This window comes from Ochlerotatus camptorhynchus, unplaced genomic scaffold (genome assembly GCF_037179485.1).
Source record: "Ochlerotatus camptorhynchus isolate MF236.1 unplaced genomic scaffold, CSIRO-AGI_Acam_v1.1 ptg000006l, whole genome shotgun sequence".
NCBI lineage: Eukaryota > Metazoa > Arthropoda > Insecta > Diptera > Culicidae > Ochlerotatus > Ochlerotatus camptorhynchus.
Window position 1 is genome coordinate 27,181 of NW_027040498.1, and position 19,848 is coordinate 47,028.

At 38.4% G+C, this 19,848-nt stretch overlaps 1 protein-coding gene and 1 long non-coding RNA gene across 2 annotated transcripts in view; both read right to left on the reverse strand.

The window, feature by feature from the left end:
• The window catches only part of LOC135717403 (uncharacterized), a 232,766-nt gene that overhangs the window by 23,138 nt on the left and 189,780 nt on the right, over positions 1–19,848 (reverse strand). The gene's annotated exons all lie outside the window — the stretch shown is intronic.
• LOC135717137 (15-hydroxyprostaglandin dehydrogenase [NAD(+)]-like) lies at positions 10,829–12,599 on the reverse strand. The gene is made up of 4 exons (XM_065239090.1): positions 12,205–12,599; positions 11,992–12,115; positions 11,489–11,918; positions 10,829–11,421 (listed from the first exon to the last, which is right to left on the reverse strand). Exons 1-4 carry the CDS (start codon positions 12,295–12,297, stop codon positions 11,307–11,309), a joined length of 762 nt encoding a protein of 253 aa, XP_065095162.1. The 5' UTR covers positions 12,298–12,599; the 3' UTR covers positions 10,829–11,306.

Sequence of the window (19,848 nt, forward strand, 5' to 3'; positions counted from 1 at the left end):
ATCTTCATGCCACGTACAACTGTAATGCCCAAGAACCAGTTGCCATCAATAACTTCGTTGGTACGAAGGTTGAATTGAACTGATTCTTTGACATAAATAGCAACACCGCCAGTGTGTCTAGAATGTGATAAACAAGCAGCAACAATATATCCCGGAATACTATACTGATCAAAAGCTTCAGTTTCTACAATATGAGTTTCAGATAATAAAACTAAAAGAGGACGTTTTTCCTCAACAATCTGACGTAATGCTACGTAGTTTGTTGACAACCCCGCAATATTCAAGTATAAAAAATCGAATTGATTCACATTCCTGGAACTTGGCTGCTATTTATTGAAACGCAAGCTGCTTTTCTTTTGATCAAAAAGTCTTTTATAAAGCAAACATTCCGAGCTAAATGCGGCATGGTTGACGTCCAAGTTCATTTTTCGTTCTTTATTCGTTTTCAAACAATTAATACATTTCAATACAGTTGACGTACACTCCGACGTTTTGTGTTGTTGGCTGCACCTAGAGCATCTATCACAATTTTTGCAATCCATGCTCTTGTGCCCAAATTCTCCACATTTGAAGCATCTCAACACATTAATCGCGGGAACTATCGAGCACCGATCAAACCCTACATTTACTTTTTTCGCACATAACAAACATAATTATAAGTATCGACATCGACTTCAATTACAACACTAAACTTGTTATAAGTGAAGCGTGGATTTTCAAACATGTTCACTACTTTAACATCATTTATAGCGATGTCTTCATTTTGACTTTTTAAGTAGTCAATGAAGACATCGGAGGAAAACTGATCGCTCATGCCCACTATTTTCAATCTTGGCACCGAAGTGGAACAACAGCACTATATTTTTCACCCAGATTGCTTTCAATACCAGTTTTTACATCATTTAGATTAGCTCCTGTTGCACACTAACAATAATAGAGCCATCTTTACCATTCCTAAAATTACTGATTTTGTGTGTTTTTGGATCCAACTGAGTTTTCAAAAACTTACGAGTATCTTCGCAAGCTTGTTTGGACTCTTTTGGTTTGATCACAATGACCGGACGAGTCTCATGATTACTCTGTTTGTTGCTGTTACTGTTAATGTTACTATTACTGTTACTAATATTTTTACTTTTACTTGCATGACTAGATCTTTTTACAACATCCGCAAAACTCGCATTTTCTTGTCATTATCGACATTAAACATCATCAGTCGAATCGTTGTCACTATTTTGAAATTTAAGTTTTTTGCGTCTGGGATTTCGGTCCGATTCAGAATGAATCGTCCTAGATGCGCCATTCGTTGCAGCTAAATTTTTATCTGTACTAATTTCAAAACATGAACTAGTCATCGTATTCCATTTCTCACTAATTAATTTTTCAAAGCAACTTAAAGAATCGTTCATATTTTGTTGCATTTTTTCCCTGCCAATTCTCAACGCGTTGTCTATCTGAGCAGCAACGTTGTTTCGTATACCAGTGATAGAGTCAGTAACAGAAGACAATTGCTTCATTGCTTCCCCCAGCATTTTGGTATCCGAAACCGATACATTCTGCTCGTCACAACTCTGATCTGACAGACAATTACTACACTTGAATAGAACATTTGCATTATCTGTGATAAGCTTTGCCTGAGTCCGCGTGAGTGTAGTGCACTTGCAATGAAATACACGAGCACACTTACCCACACAGATAACCGGCAAATCACTTATATATAAGTTAAGTACAGCACTTTCCTGGAATCATACCAGAACCCAATTACAAGCAATTCAACGACACTATCGACAGGAACTTCAGTCGATATCAGCAATAATAAGACATAACAGAAACAACAACAACAACAACAACAACAACAGCAGAACTGCATCCCAATGCATAATCATATTTCTGTATATCAGCATTCCCATTCCTTTCCACGAGGCGACCATCCATCAGCGACACCGAGCCGGTTAGCAGCAGACAAAACATAGATAGCATATAAGTAATAATTTGCGCACTAGGCGTTTTCCATTAAACCCTTTAGTATATAGCACATTGTAACTTTTTGCTTTAGAAGAATAAATTCATTCTAGTTGAGACCTTCAGTCGAGTAAGTTGGTAGTTCTAATTTTATTTTTTAAAAACGCCCCCCGAAGGCCCGAACTAATAACTGGCGCAGTCGGTAGGATTGTGCTAAGTATCCGCGAGTGTTTTTGCAAGTGTTCCGTGAAGATTAATCGACGGTTTATCGAAATCAACGCCTTGACGAGAGGACATCGCCAAGTTGAGGACATCTGTACCAGCACCGGAAGACGCGCAATCCGAAGAACCAGACGAAGGAACATCGTCAAATCAATCAACCGGATCGAAGGAACATCGGTCAAAGTAAATCGTAAGTACCCATTTCCTATCCTTCAAAACCAATTCAGAAATAGAAACCCGGCATAGGTTCACTACTTCTGACCATCCTCTAAACACTACTAATAGCACAGTCTGGCGGCCCCACCCGTGGTAACCAATAGACTAAAATATCACAGTTAGGCCGCGAACTAACCTTAACAACACAAAAAATAAATAATAAATCCAACAACAAATAAATTAGTGAACTAAATAAATTAGCAACAAAGTGAATTATTTATAAGCAGTCAGTGAAGTGAATAATATTTTTTAGTGCATGTTAACAAGAAAAATGTCCGAGACACTAATGGACAAAATCGAAGAATTGGAGCAAATGCTGCTTCAGCAAAGAAGGCAAATCGAATCGTTGCAAAACACCCCGCGAAGCGTTGAGCAGCGCCCACAACAAAATTTTGATGTAACGCGTATTCCTGACGTGATTAAAATGATCCCAGGATACGATGGTGAAATCAAGGCTTTGCCATCTTGGCTTGCCTCGGTCGACCAAAAATTAGAATGTGCAATAAAATTTGTACCAGATGGTGATACGCGCACTGTGCTACCTATCTGGACATCAATTATCCGAGATAAAATCACTGGTAAGGCCAATGAAGCCTTAATCAGCAACAATACTGAGTGCAAATGGGCTGCCATAAAGCACACATTAAAGGAAAGATTTGGTGACAAACGAGATCTATCCACAATTTTGAGCAGGATACCTTACTTGAAGCAAGGTTATCTTAGCGTAGAAGATTTTTACTACAACTGCGATGGATTATTAGCAGATATTCGAGCTAAGGTTATGTTGGACGATAACCTCAAGCCCTGTTCTACAACTGTCATGGCAACATACGAAAGTATGATGACCAATGCTTTCATTGACGGTTTACATGATCCGATATCTGCACTTACCAGAACCAGTAGACCTGATAGTTTATTTTCAGCATACCACCATGCCCTAGATCAAGATAATGCTGCTAAAAGAACAAAAGTTAGTCAAAAATCAAATTCAGAACCTTCTAGATTCTCTCGATTCCAACCACCGCCTAATCAAAATGGAGCATGGTATCACAATAACCTACAACCAGCTGGACCACAAAATCCACCTGTATTATCTAGACCTCAGCCAATGAAAAATGCGTTCTATACGCATCGACCCCAATTCTCGACAAATTCTTTCCCTACATCAAAACCACCGTTTAATCCAAACAGAGAAATCCCAGCATACATGCAGAATACCGTACAACCTGGAACACGGTTCCCCTCCATAAAACAGGAAAAACCATCATCTTCAAGTTTTAAACAAGTTAGAGGCAATCAAATTAATATGCATGACGAATATCTTGATTCTGTTGATGTCGGCACTGAAGAATTCACCGAAAACGAAAACCAATATCAGGAGGAAGAATTAAATTTTCCTTCAGATGTGGGGCATCAAGAAATGGATTGAGTTTCCTTCCTTATTTAGAAATCCTTTCCAAATCAAAACCTCCCCTTAAACTACTTATCGATACAGGAGCTAATAAAAATTATATTTCTCCTGAAATCGTCCCCTTGCAATCTATACGTTTAGGCTCACAACACAAAGTAAAGAAAATAAATGGATCACACAAGATAGAGCAATATACCTTCTTCAACCCGTTTTCGAAATATTTTAAAAATATTCCTTGCCAGAAATTTCACCTATTCAAGTTCCATGATTTCTTCGATGGATTGATAGGATTTCAAACTCTTCATAGATTAGGGTGCATTATAGATGCATCAGCAAATACGCTTGTTCTAGACAATACAACTATACAACTAAAAAAAAAATTTCCTGGTACAATTGAATTAAATTTTCATGAATCAATGCATATGATTCAAGAAATTCCAATCTCTATCAACTCAGGAGACTTCTTTCTTGAAAATGACTTAGAAATTACATCCAAAGTTTATGTCCCGTCTGGATTATACAGCGTTCACCAAAACAAAGCCAATCTACTCTTTGTCAATATACATCAAGAACCCTCTGTAGAAACTATAGACTATGAAAAAATTACCACTGAAATAAATAACTTTGATGTGATGGATTTCCCATCAAAAGTTCCCCCTACAATTACTAAAATAGCACAAGATATCGGAAAAGAGGTGCGAACTGATCACCTTAACTCAGAAGAACGCTTAAAATTACTTAGATTGCTTCGAAAATATCCCAATGTTTTCTACACGAACGGTGATAACTTGTCATTTACCAACGTAGTTAAACATTCTATAAACACATGCGACGAATTACCTGCCTATACTAAAAATTACAGGTATCCGTTTGTCCATAAAGATGAAGTACAAAAACAGATTTCAAAAATGCTCGACCAAGGTATCATAAGACCTAGCACATCCCCTTGGGTATCACCCATATGGATCGTACCAAAAAAGGCAGATGCATCTGGCGAACAGAAATGGCGTTTAGTAGTTGACTATAGGAAGCTCAATGCAAAAACTATAGACGACAAATACCCTTTACCCAATATCACAGAGATACTGGATAAACTGGGCAAATGCCAATATTTTAGCACGCTCGATTTGGCCTCAGGTTTCCATCAAATCGAGGTGGATCCCAGAGATGTACCAAAAACAGCATTTCAAGTAGATCATGGTCTATACGAGTATTTGCGTATGCCATTTGGTCTAAAAAACGCACCAGCTACTTTCCAGCGCGTTATGGATCATGTACTCAGAGAATATATTGGAAAATGTTGTCTCATTTATATGGATGATATTATCGTTTTCTCTACCTCTTTGCAGGAGCATTTAGAAAATTTGGAAAAAATATTAAAGGCCCTTGAAAAAGTAAATTTAAAATTACAGTTAGACAAATGTGAATTCCTAAGAAAAGAAGTAGCTTTCCTAGGTCATATTGTCACCGATCAGGGAGTCAAACCGAACCCCAATAAAATCGAAGGTATCAAAAATTGGCCTTTACCAAGAAACCAAAAACAACTTAAAGGATTTCTTGGAATTCTCGGGTACTATCGGCGGTTTATTCGCGACTTTGCGAAAATTACCAAGCCACTTACAGCTCAATTACGTAAAGGCGAAGTAATTGAACACACACCTTTATTTGTGAAAACCTTCGAAAAATGCAAGGAATTGCTTACACAAAGTGATGTATTGCAATACCCTGACTTCAATCAACCATTCGTCCTCACTACTGATGCAAGCAATTTTGCTCTCGGAGCAGTTTTATCGCAAGGCTGTATAGGAAAGGACAGACCAGTCGCGTTTGCATCTCGAACGTTAACAAAGACTGAGGAAGGTTACTCCGCCATAGAGAAAGAACTTTTGGCCATAGTATGGGCGACACAATACTTTCGACCATATTTGTTCGGAAGGAAATTTACCCTATTTACAGATCATCAACCACTTACCTATGCACTAAACCTGAAGACACCAAATACCAGATTAGTGAAGTGGAGGTTAAAACTTCTCGAGTTTGATTTCGAAATCAAACATCGACCAGGGAAGCAAAATGTGGTGGCAGATGCTCTTTCTAGAATCACTCATGAAATTAATATTAACGAAGATGACCCTTCGGATGAAGACTCTGTACATTCCGCTGATTCAGACTCTTCAGATCTTATAGAATTTACAGAAAAACCAATTAATTTCTTCCATAATCAAATTATCTTGAAAATTGGAGAAAATGATTCTGAAACTTTTGAAACAATCTTTCCAAAAATACATCGTAGAACAATTACCAAATTCCACTTCGGGGTCCCCGCATTAATTAGAATTTTCAGAGAATGCATGGATCTCAAGAGGCAAAATTGTATAATGTGCCCTGAGAGCATGATGCAATCCGTACAAATGGTCTATAAGAATTATTTTAGTAGGTGTAGAACTTTTCGAATAAAAATATCCCAGAAAATACTTATTGATGTCCCTGATGAGAATGAACAAGATTTGTTAATCGAGCAAACTCATGAAACCTCTCATCGAGGAATTCGGGAAAACCATGCCGAAATTCTGAGAAGGCATTTCTTTCCCAGAATGAAATCAAAAATTAGAAAATACGTTATTTTGTGCGAAATATGCAACAAAATGAAATATGAGAGGAAGCCATACCGAATCCAGTTAGGCGAAACTCCCATTCCCAAGAAACCATTGGAAATCGTCCACATGGATATTTTTATATCACAGCCAAGTATATTTCTCTCGGCTGTTGACAAATTCTCAAGATTTGCATCTTTGATTCCAATTAAGTCCAGATCTACACCAGACATAAGGAAAGCGTTAATTAAATACTTTTCTCTTTACGGACAACCGGGTCTCATCGTTTCTGACAATGAGCCAGCCCTAAAGTCTATTGAGGTTCGAGGAATGCTCGCCGACTTAAGGATTCAACAATATTTCACACCAGTGAATAATAGCGAAACCAATGGCATAGTGGAACGCTTTCATTCAACCTTGATTGAAATATTTAGGTGTAATAGGCACAAATATGCCAACCTTTCACTTAAAGAGATGTTTTTACTTGCCTGCACATTATATAACAACGCAATCCACACTTCCACCAACCTAAAACCACGTGAAGCGTTTTTTGGAGTAAAGGATGGGGAGGAGAGACCTCTCAACAGAGAACAATTATTTCTAACCCGAGATAAGCTCTACGATGAAATTTTATTGACAAATACTAAAACGCAGACCAACCAGCACACCTATCATAATACTAACAGGGAAACACCACCCGCACTTGAAATAGGACAACCAGCTTTCGTAAAAAGTCAAGGCATAAAAGCTAAACGCAGACAACGGTTTGAACCGACAAACGTACAGAATGACAGAGTTCAAACATTCTACGACGAAAATGAAAGAAAATTTCATAAAAATAAAATGCATCGCATAAGGAAATAGACACAGCTTTGAGTGGAACACCCGCTCTTAAAATGTCAACACCAGCAGTTGTAAGACCTTGACAAACTTCATCGTAAATAGTTGTCTTAAATCATTAATCTATATTATTCAAACCATACTAATAAGGCATTCCTTTTAGGAAACCCAACGAAGGGAGAAGAAGAAAAACCCAACTTGACGTCGCGATGGAAGTACGCATCACAGTATGTATCGGCATCCTATCCTTTCTTCTTTCAAAATCCCATGTCCATACCCAATCCATAAAAATTACAAATTTAAATCCAAACCCTGGTCTAATCACACTCCAAGAGGGATTTAGCTTTTTGAAGATAGGAGAACACAAACTCTTCCATACGATCAACTTAGATAATTATAACCCTATCTTCAGGAAGCTACGGATAAATATTAACGGAATTAACTCTTTTGGCAATTTTACCGAAATGACGGACCTCCTAAGCACAAAACTGAGCAATACCTTGCAACTATTCACTGAGCTACAGCCTAGATTTAGAGCCAAGCGAGGACTGTTCAATTTTGTAGGGAGCGGAATTAAAGCTATCACTGGCAACCTTGATGAAAATGATTTAATTGAAATTTCAAAAAGTATTCAAGATTTATCTATAAACAATAAAATTCTTATAAACGAAAATAATGAGCAGAGGAAAATCAATTTTCAATTTCAAGACAGAATAAACAAAATAATCAATCAATTATCAAGAGAACAAACACAAATTAGTCAAAATTTGATACTAGCTAGAAATAATAACGCAGGAAAAAACTTTACTGTTTTTAAAGAAATTTTTAAAATACATTTCAACCTAGATTATTTAAAGGATCATTTAGAAGATATTTTTGAGTCAATTAAATTAGCAAAAATAGGAATTCTGTCAAAAAACATTTTGTCACCCCAAGAATTAGATTTTGCAGCTATGAAATTAGAAGAGAAGGGAGTTGTACTCACCAGTCTCGAAGAAACATATGATTATTTAGATTTATCAGCTTTTCATAATAATTCGAAGATCATTTTTGTTATTTTGATCCCTCTGATAGAGGATTCTGTTTATGAAAAATACTATCTAGAACCATTGCCATTAGGAAATAAGATTCTAAAACTTCCGGAGACCCACGCCATGCGGAACGACAAGACTACTTTCATCATTATCAACAAATGCAAACGTATACAGAAATTATCTTTGTGCACCCGGGATAACGTACAAAATATTACCCAAGATAAATGTCTACCAAACCTACTTCAAGGACATTCAGCAAATTGCTCTTTTACAAATTGCAAGAACCCTACAGAAATTAAACTGATCACAGGAAATTTGCTAGTACTGAAGGAAGTCCAATCATTGGAAATTAAATCCACCTGTGGAATTACGAGCAGGAACCTAACGGGATCATATCTCATTGAATTCCATAATTGTTCACTGAGCACAAACGGATCAAAATTTGAGAATGCCGAATTTTTTCAAGCCGAGCCTCCAATAATGTTACCTTTGGATGGTCTCATAATTGCAGAAAGTAATTTCGAACCACTATTGAGGGTGAAAGAAGTCGACATAATAAACAGACATGCGTTGGAGAATTTCACTAATCATCATGAAATTCGAACCATCACATCCCTAATCATGTCAACCATAAGCATCATGATTATCGTCATTATCATGACATACGTAGCTAGGAAAAAACTCAGCCGGAAGCTCAACAGTGTTGCTAGACAACAACCGTTAGATGCATCCACTATCCTCTACAAAAAAGCCGACGGTCATTCAACCTCAGAAATTGAATCGGGACGATTCGAACTTGAAGGAGGGACGAGTTAAGTACAGCACTTTCCTGGAATCATACCAGAACCCAATTACAAGCAATTCAACGACACTATCGACAGGAACTTCAGTCGATATCAGCAATAATAAGACATAACAGAAACAACAACAACAACAACAACAACAACAACAGAACTGCATCCCAATGCATAATCATATTTCTGTATATCAGCATTCCCATTCCTTTCCACGAGGCGATCATCCATCAGCGACACCGAGCCGGTTAGCAGCAGACAAAACATAGATAGCATATAAGTAATAATTTGCGCACTAGGCGTTTTCCATTAAACCCTTTAGTATATAGCACATTGTAACTTTTTGCTTTAGAAGAATAAATTCATTCTAGTTGAGACCTTCAGTCGAGTAAGTTGGTAGTTCTAATTTTATTTTTTAAAAACGCCCCCCGAAGGCCCGAACTAATAACTTATACTAATACTAATTTATATATTAGTATAATTTTATACTAATTTTGAACAAAACAGTTAATTTCATGAATAATTATGGAGACGCACGGTGCTGCTTAGAAAACTCCATCATGAGAAATGCCTTGATAACTTTCTGATCGGTCATGACCAACGTACCTAACTGGAAGTCACTTTCTGATAGAATTTACCAGTGAATTAAATAAAAATTAATATTATTTGAAAAATTCCATTTTTTTCGATGATACATTAGAGAAAACCTGATCAAATGATCAGATATCTTTCAGATACTATTCCTGAATATCCCTGGAACACTTTCTGATCGGTCATGACCAACGTGCCTAACTGGAATTCACTTTCTGATAGAATTGCATTATAACACACCATCGACAGGAAATGCTCTCGCAACGTGGGGCTTCAGGTAGTGATGGTTTCATCGCTAGAACTATTCCACAGCCGCAGTCAGCAATGAGCAAAACGCGGGCGCACATCTTTTGCCTGTAGACTTGAAGGCATACTTCAAGTCCCCCCGTACATCGTACGGGTTAGGCAAAAGGTGTGCGTTTGTCTTTATACTGTCGCATTAATGGCTCTTCGCTCATGTTCAACTTCTTTTTAATTTTCATACTGCTGTACTCTAACGGAACTATCCACCTACCCTCTTCTAAAGATCATTCTCTAGCTAATAAATTATCACACTAAAGCTTCATGTTAGCATTTCCAACCAACTACGATTTAAAAAGTTTAGTACAAGCATTTAAGTGAAAATAAGAGGTACGTTAAAAATAAATGACAGATTCGTAAAGTACGCATTTGGTACGTCACATTTCCGTAGAAATCTGGTCGATCGACTTGGTCATTGCTGAAATCGTATGTCTATCCAGCAGGACACGAGTTTTCCGGGATGCTTTGAAGTACGTTCAAAATCCTTGAAGGTACGCTATTGGTACATTCCAAAACACGTATCAACTTTGAAATTCGTTGGGTTTGTCCCGCTGGATAAATTGACGTTGCAATTTAACTGATTCGGATCAATCATGAAGTGTGCAGTCAGTCTAAGCAAAATGAATCCCACAGACTTCAAAGGGTCCACTCAATGAACTGAATTGTGTAAACTAGGTTTGCTGGATTGCTGCTTTTGCAAATGGGACAGATATGAGATTGGACGAGTAATATGCAATCTATGAAGAAGAAATCAAAAGAACATTCCCTCAGTGTAAACCTATCGCCCCTAGTCTGCTTTCTACTGTACCTCCGAGTCGAGGCGAAATTTCACCAATTACCCAGGACATCTGAAAGGAAACATCGAGCTTAACTTTTATGTTTATTCCTTTCACAGTTTATTGCTAAATTGTTCTTACCAAAAGCGATAATGATGATTTCAATACTTACTTTAGTATAGTTTTGTTATAAATATATGTTCTTTGTATGCTTTCAGTATGGATAGCCGTTTTATGTGTTTGATTTTACAAACCAATCGTGTCATACAAAATTGATTTTCTTTCGTCATTTCTTATACGCTACATTGATGGTTTGATGTAGTTAATACAAAGCGAGTTGTGTACGGAATAGGAGACATTAATGTTATTAGTTTTTTGTCATGTTAGCAGCCTTAAAGTTAACGGCCTATCGTTAAGTGGTAAATAATGCTTACTGTCATGATGAGTTACGAGTTACTGTTAAGAGATGATTCCATAGCTAATTAAGAATTCATTTATGTATGAAATTATTTGATTAGTTGGTAGAATACTTTGTGTTCGGTTGTTCCTAGCTTCAATGCAGGGAAAATTTAAATACTGCTGTAGGATATTTCCTTTGGCTGTTTACCGCTGCTTACCAACCAAATGGATCCGGTGGGAGCGTTTTTGATCAGTGGCATCAGCTCGCGTGCCACGTGCTCCAATCTGCAATTGAAAAAAAAAATGCATTGATTTTCTGTTTGCCCGTGCGAATAAAACCAATTTAAGTTACTTCTGAAACTGTACTCCGGACATGTCCAGTTTCCATGCCTTCTCGTGCGCAGGTGAGCTGAACCGTTTGTTGTGGGAAAACGAGTTCTCGATTGGCCCAGGGCAGTACGCTATGGTTCTGATGTTAGTTATATTGTAGTGGTATGGATCTCCGCAGGATTTGGTTAATCCGAGGATCGCGTGCTTTGTGGCGGTGTAAATGGGGGTCGAAAGTTGGGGTTTTACACTCACGGCGGATCCAATATTCACCAGCACTCCTCCCTTACCACCCTTATCCTTACTAAGGAACTGCTGTGCGAGTAATGTTCCACGGATGGCTCCGTTCAAATTCACGTCCACCTCGAGCTCCCAAAATTTATCGTTCATAATTTCTGCATTGTTGATCACTATGTCGATGTCATGAAAGACGGACTTGGTATACTGGAATGCCTCTGGAAAATTGCATTGATTATGAGACATATCGCTTGCCGTATTCCAATGAAGTTGTTCTGGTGATTTTCATACCTTCAAATTGAATATAATCCGTCACATCACAATGGCAAAACAGGACTCGGTTGGCTCCAAACTCGTGTTCCAATTCCTTGGCTGTCAATTCACCGGCATCCGAGTCAAGATCACAAATGGAAACCTACAAACAACAAAAAAAGAAAAAAAAAAGAAAAAGAAACAGTTTGCTATCAAAACCAGGAAGTTGGAAAATTTCACTCGCAAAAGTACCTTAGCGCCATGTTTCAAAAGTTCCTCACAGAAGGCTCGACCCAGGCCTGTTGCTGCTCCCGTGACCAATGCTACTTTGTTCCTCAAATCCATAGTTTCTAGCTTTTTGCTTAAATCAATTCGTTAGTCACTTGCTTTTCGTCAGTTCAATCCTTTCCAGTGCACCAGGAGCCAACAAAAAGTGAATGAACTATGAGATTTTCATTCACCGCTGCAGAAACATGCAATCAATAAAATTAACCCCCTTATGAATCACATCCACTGCTGCGGTTGTTCCAGCGAGTTCCGACGGAGTTTGCCTAAATTATTCCAAATGTTAGTTGGAAAAAGGTAACTTTCAACTTTTTCACTCTTAAAATCTGATCCTTTTCAGCGAATTTAGAGTCCAACCTTTTCCTTCCGTATGCTTAAAAATATACGCCCATGACACCCAGAACTGCCCTTGTGTGTATACTGTCTGTCTGTTTCTCAGATTTCCACCACCCCCAACCCGTGTGGTTCGTGTTGCTTTTCTCCACCACCACCATCCCCATCCGGTCTATGTGGCAATAACATCCCCATGTTCGTTTCAGGAAAAGCTTATACGCGCGCAGACATCAAAGGCGGAAGCAACACAGTGCCCGCACCTACATATCTACACCGGAGCCAGTGCCGGAGTAATGTTTCTTACCCATACAATGATGCCAACGTAGCATAAGCCGAGGAGAACCGTTACTATAGGTATATAGCAAAAATGAAGGACGAGGGAAGCATGTTGGTAGGTATGGCAAGACTCGAAACGTATTTAAGGATTCTCCCTGTGTGCATGCATGGCTAAAAATGGAGAAAACCTGTGAAAGGAAACGATATTGGTTGTGATAGCTTGCAGAGCTTTCGAGAGATATAGGTTGAAACTTTTCAAGCCAAAAGCTTCTCAGCTCACGTTAGTACCTATAGATGTTTTTCAAACAACAAACTCTCGAACTTATGAGTCATATAAGACACAAACATTATTTATTTTAATTGTTCTTGTTTTGGTTTTCCTTCTCAATTGTGTTTATGTTTTATAAAAGTATGATGAGAGCAACCATTATTCAATTTAGTTTTATTAAGTAGTCAACAAAAACCAATTGGTCATTCGTCATTTTATTGTTTATAGAATACTAGCTGAGTACCTGGCCTTGCTCGGGATTCAATATAAGCTTGAGTGTATGCGCCGAATAAAAAAGAATGCCATATTGTACGTAGCCCTCCCTCTCTTATCTAAGGGGTTACCCTCTATGAACATCTCCTTATACCTGCACATGCCAAATTTGATTCCGTTTGCTTGATTAGTTCTCGAGTTATGCAGAAATATCTGTTTCATTTGTATGGGAGCCAACCAGATGGGGGAGGGGTATCGAACCATCATAAGAACCTTTCCCGGCCCCAAAAACCCCTACATACCAATATTCACTCCGATCGGTTCAGTAGTTTCCGAGTCTATAAGGGTCAGACAGACAGACAAATTCATTCATATAATATATACAGGGTGAAAGCGAAAACAACAAACCAACAAGACTGGCAACTGTTCCATTTTCTCATACAAACGCTATGAGACAGGTACAATCGCGTCATCTGCCGCGCAAAGGTGAATGCTTCGAAAGAATTTGATAGCACAGATTACATCCTCAGACGAAGGGTTTGTGTATTTGCCCATTTTTCTATGCGTTGCTTCCACCTTCACTCAAGCGCAGCGCTACTGTATCTGTCGCTTGAATTTTGGCAAAGTTGCCAGTCTTCCTTTAATTACGAGCAGCATCCGTTTTTGAAAATCATTACGCACGATATCTTGAGGCATTTCGTTCCATATTTTCACCAAACGTTGCTTAAAAGTTTCCACGGTTAGTCCCTTAGTATTCCCTAGTTCGCCTAATTTGTAGCCCCATGAAAAGAAACCGAGAGGATTCAAATCGGGTGAGGAGGCAGGCCACTCTTTTGACGAAATGAAATCCGGGAAATTGGCCTCACACCAAGTCTGTGTAGCTTTTGCCTGATGGGACGGTGCAGAGTCTTGTTGGAAGCAGTATGGTGCATTCTTATGTTTTGGACGAAGGGAAGCAAGTGGTTCTTCAAAACATTATCGATGTAATATTTACTGTTGATTTTAACACCAGGTTCAATGAACAGCAATGGAACTTTCAATGTTTTGGAGAAACATCCCCAAACCATCACCCTGGAAACATTCTGAAACCTTTGAACAGCCAGTTTGTCACGAGGAATATCAGCAAGATATGCAGCATCTACCCGATCATTTTGCTTGTGGTGATCCTGTAGCAGGAACGTTTTCTCATCCGAAAACAGAATTTTGCAATCACCGTGCCGTTTGAGCAGTTTCCGACATCTTTCGACTCTAGCTATCTTTTGCACCCGCTGTTTTTTGTAAGCATTCAATCCGAGATCATCTTTCACGAATACTTCTGACCGTTGGCTGCGACATTCCGAGTTCTTTGGCCATCTTACGCCCAGACTTACAAGGATTCGCCGAATTCGCTCTCTCACTCGTTTGATAACTTCCGGAGTCCTGACACTGCATACTTAATCTAGCTCGGTAAAATCTCCAATAGCCGATTACTTCGGCATTCACTTTTGCTGATATCTCTGCGAAATATCTGTTTGTTAGCTGATATCTCAGCAAAATATTATTTGTTAGCTGAGTCTCGGCAATTGTTTGACTGAATCTCAGCAAATTAAATTGCAGAATTACTCGGCTGTTGAAATCTCGGCGAAAAAATTTAAGTGTGTGCGTTTTCGGCCTGGTCTGGGAGGCATTTTCCACGAACCGGTTTCCTTGTACCGTTTAATGGTGCGAAAGATGAATCTTTCGTTTATTCCGAGTGGTTTCAGCGTCTTCAAAATAGAACACGGTCTATGATGCTTTCAAATAATACAGGCTTATCACGAGTTCCCCTTTCGCGTCCATGATTATCAAGAGTATCAAACGAATGAAAATTCAAAACAAACTTGCATGCCGTGTTGACATTTGAACACACTCTAAAAGAAAAATATGCAGACATGTATGTGATTAACCCATTTGATACTACAATTGCTTAAAAAACACTGACAGGAATTACCTTTCACCCTGTAGATTTCACAACGTTTGCCAGTTCATAACAAAGTCTACATCTTATTTAACCTATTAGCCCTAAACAAATGTTTTATTATGTATCATATAGCATTTTTTAAGTGGACATTTTTCTCGGCTAAATCGCATGGAAATTTATTTAATATTCATTTCTGTTTTGCAATTGGGTGCTTTAATTTTGAAAAATATATCTTTTTTTATACTTCATCTGAATGAGCTTCGGTTTTCTGAGCAAAGCGATATTTTTTTCGAATCCACACACTTTCATCTCGATTTTTAAATCAAGATTTAAAGCAAAATCATAACTTCACTGTTCGACACTAAACTGACAGCTCGCTCTCATACAAAGTGACACCGAGGGTTGCTAATAAGGTGATTTTTTTTTATATCTTTATTAAGGAGACTTTCAGCCGTTGGCTGGCTCGTCTCCGAAGGTGATTTTTGCAAATGTAATCGTACTTATTTAAAATAGTTCCAGTGTACCAAAATTGATGAAATGTTGGGTTTGGGTTCCATTTTTAATGCAGATTACGAATATGCATTTAGCTCAATGCCTTTAAAGAACCCAATTGTGTACAGAATCTGTCAAACGCAGCTGATATCATCTGCATCTTTCGCAGCTTAAAAAAAGTAGATTCAACGAAGTAATACCCGCTGGCGCCGGTGGTGTAATGGTAAGCGTGACCAGGCATGGAAAATCATTTACATTAATTTCATGCATTCATTTACATTCATTTGCCTCTAACTTTTTTCATCAACAGCATTCCACAAAATGATGTATCGAACTTTTGTAGGCTTTGTTATTAGCTACAACTTTTGCTTATAACTCAAATTTGTATCTCTTATGCATTACGAACTACAGCGGGCAGAACTTGTTACTGTTTTTCAGTGAATGTAAAATACATTCACTGAAAAACAGCAGTGGCTGCTGTTCGCTCTGGTTCGTCATGCATAAGAGATACGGATTTGAGTTGCTAACAAAAATTGTAGCTAATAACAAAACCTACAAAAACTACATGCATTATTTTGCGGAATTCTGTTGTTGAAAAAAGTTAGGGACAAATGAATGTAAATGAATGCACAAAATGAATGCAAATGATTTTCCATGCCTGAGCGTGACTGCTTTCTCACCTCATTGGGTCTGGACTCAATCGCAGCCGAGGTCGGTGGGATTTTCCTGAGGCATAGAAATCTCCGGTCACATCTTCCAAATAGAAGTAAAGCCGTTGGTCCCCGGCTCATGTGTGTTGATGGGTGCGATATGAAAACCAAGCAGCCCACGATTTTGTTACGTTAGCAAGTATTTAGATTTGTTCCTTCAAACCTGAAGCACCCAGTACCTAACCGGAAGAAAAGAATAGAATAAGTTTTCAAGATGTCAACTGGAAGTAGCAGCAGAAGCGGAAATCGAACTGAAGCGGGAAGCGTTCGAGTTACGACGGGTTCCGTAGCTATGCCGGTTATAGAAAAGTTGAAGGGCCGTGAAAACTATTCAATTTGTATTTAATTCCACTACTTTATTTGCTTATCCTTGACAGATACGCGTATTTCGTCTACAATGTGCAGACTTCTTCAGACGCCCACATTCATCAGGATTATTCAATTTGGGCAACTCCGCGAAGGAAGTTGGAGCGCTGTTCATTCTGCCGAAGGAGAAGCCGTTGCAGTGGACGTCAAGCTGAGAGCGTTGGTAACGATTTGCCTGAGCCTAGAAAGCTAGAAAGATACAATCACAGACAAACAGATGTAACTCTTCATTGTGTATTTTCGTTCACGCATTTAACGGTTGATTTGAATATTATCAGTTACGCGAACTACTCGCCGCAGCGCTGGCATCGGATCACATTGATGTTTCTATACATTCTATAGAACTTTTATGCAATATTGTTTGCGAGTTAGCGAGCAAGCTTGTTTTGTCGCTACTGAGGTCCTATGTTTTGAGAAACTATGTTTTCAAGAAAAACTTTTTCAAAGAGTTACGTCTGTTTGTCTGTGCTACAATTATAGTCTGGTTCAGGATGCGGAGGACGCAGCAGCTGCTTGGAACAAACTTGCCGAAGCCTTTCAAAACTCTGGTTTGACAATGAAGTTTGGTCTCTTACGTAAGCTTACTTCGATCTGGCTGGTCAATTCAAGCATAACTTTTCAAAAGGACGTATGTAACATTGGACAGAAATTTAGAAACATTGGATAGCAATGTCCATATGAGATTATTAAATCCTATTTAAAAGTTAATGCTATTTTTTTCAAATCTGTTTCTGCTATTAGTTGGATAAAGGGGATTGCATTTAAGGAAATTGTGAAAAATGTGAGTTTTCGCAAACACGGACAAGACTTTTTATAAAACAAAATGATACACCTTTTACTTGTGTACTACTCACTTACACCTTGAGTGATTCGTCGGTATTACACCTTGATTGTTACATACACTCTGCATGATTCGTCTATTTGACAGAACGATTTTCAGATACGTTAAATCAGATACACCGGTTTTTGTTTTGCAGTGAAGATACGTCTCTAGAAACTTGAGGTCCGAACAGTGGGATCTTCTTTGGTAAGCGCTTTGTCTTTCTTCTTCTCGTCGTACACTACCTTGGCTGACATCTGATGTAGTTTGTGTTGTCGTTTTAATTCTTCCTTCTCAGCATCATCTCTGGGTGGCTACATCTAAAAAAAGTGTTTATAATATTTATGTTTTAGTCAAGAATATTTAACAAAACATACCTAACAGTAGCTGAATCCCGTTGAAATCCATTTTGTATCTACTTAGAAACAACTTGACGTATCTGCTGATTGATAATGGCTGCTTTGTTTTTTCATATACGACGCTTCACTGTAAGCGTATCTGCAGTTTTTGTGTTATCATCAAATTTTAACAGTTTAGTCATGTTGACAATAAAAGGGTGTATCAACACAATTTTAAAACAATGAAAGAAGATCTCATAGGGCGTTCATTAAATATATTTCCCATAATTCATTAAAATTTCCAACCTTGTTTTTCATTTACTCGTAGGAAAAGCATGTTATTTATATTCGGTTACAAGCAAAATCGATTTGTTTATTTTTGCGATTTACGTCCTTTTGAAAAGTTATGCTTGAATTGTTCAAGCGTTGAAGCCTACATCAACCAAGGTGGGAGGTGGCTGTCAAATACGAAAAATCGTCGCCTACCTCGCATAACTGGTTACAAACGTAAACAAGCCATAAGAAACCTACAGCGTTTGTTTACGTTTGGAACCAGTTTCATACAAGAATGATCAGTAGGCTGATTTGACAGCACTTCCCCCCCCCCCCCCCCCCAGACATCAACAAGCTGATGTATAAAGGGTGTATTCGATAAAAATGGCACACACATATTTACTCACCAAAATTAAACCGATTATCGGATTTTCTTGAAATTTTCAGGGAATGAAAAACTACTAACGAGTTATGATTTACAAAATTTGTTTTATTCAATTTCATCTCTCATCCCCAATGACCGCACATTCCTTTTCACTCCAGCCATCAAATTTTGTAAAACCGATTTACCCAATGTTTTGTTGTTTTTACCCAAATTTTCTTCAACTCCAGCTCTGTTTTAATAGTTTTGGGATGTTCCGTCTTCATAATTTCCCAGAATTTTTCAATTGGGCGAAGTTCCGGTGAATTTGGTGGGTTCATATCTTTTGGCACAAAATTGACTCCGTTGGTTCGGTACCACTCCAACACGTTTCGAGATCAGGCCAAAACACAGTTGATCCACAGACAAACAGACATAACACTCGCAAGTTGTTCATCGAAAAAGCATTTAACGATCAATTTAAAAGTATCGTAGTTTGGTAGTACCGCCACCTGTGGCGCGCATATTCAATTCCCTTGCGTTTGACGTTTACACACTACCGCCATCTGTTCAGTACTACCCACCACAGTGTACTCAACAGATGGCGGTAATGTTTTAGCGACGATGTTTTAAAGTGCGAAATATTTAATGTGTTATGTCTGTTTGTCTGTGGTTGATCCTTTGTGCTTCCTTATGAATGGCAAGAGACGCTTCTTAAGGCACTCTTCCGTGTAAATCGTACCGTTAATTGTTCCGGAAGTTGTAAAGGGAGCGCTTATTTCACGACATCCGCAAATCACCTGCCAGATCACGAACTTCTTTGCAAATTTCGATAATTTCTTCTTTCGAACATCCTCCGGAACATCGAACTTAGACTTGGCAACGACTTTATTCTTGCCCAGGAAGTTGACGGAGTTCGGCCTTGACGTAAGTTTCGTCATCCATCACGATGCAACACGATTTCGGGAGCAACTTCGTGTAAAGTTTTCGGGCGTGGGTTTTTGCAGTGATGTTTTGCTTTTCATTTCGGTTTAACGCTTTTTGAACCTTGTAAACATATAACCCAGCACGGTTCATGGTTTTTTGCACAAACCTCACTGACACCTTGGAATTTTTAGCGACATCTTGAATTGATATGTTTGGACGGTTCTTGAACTGTTGCACCACTTTCCTGGCAATTTTAATATCCATTGGACCACTTTTACGACCACTTGCTTTTTGA

Coding starts and splice junctions, on each gene's coding strand:
- LOC135717137 (XM_065239090.1), bottom strand. CDS start 12,297: ATGGATTTGAGGAACAAAGTAGCATTGGTCACGGGAGCAGCAACAGGC. Junction 11,919..11,991: donor GGATTATATTCAATTTGAAG/GTATGAAAATCA, acceptor GCAATTTTCCAG/AGGCATTCCAGTATACCAAG. Junction 11,422..11,488: donor TCCGGAGTACAGTTTCAGAA/GTAACTTAAATT, acceptor TTTCAATTGCAG/ATTGGAGCACGTGGCACGCG.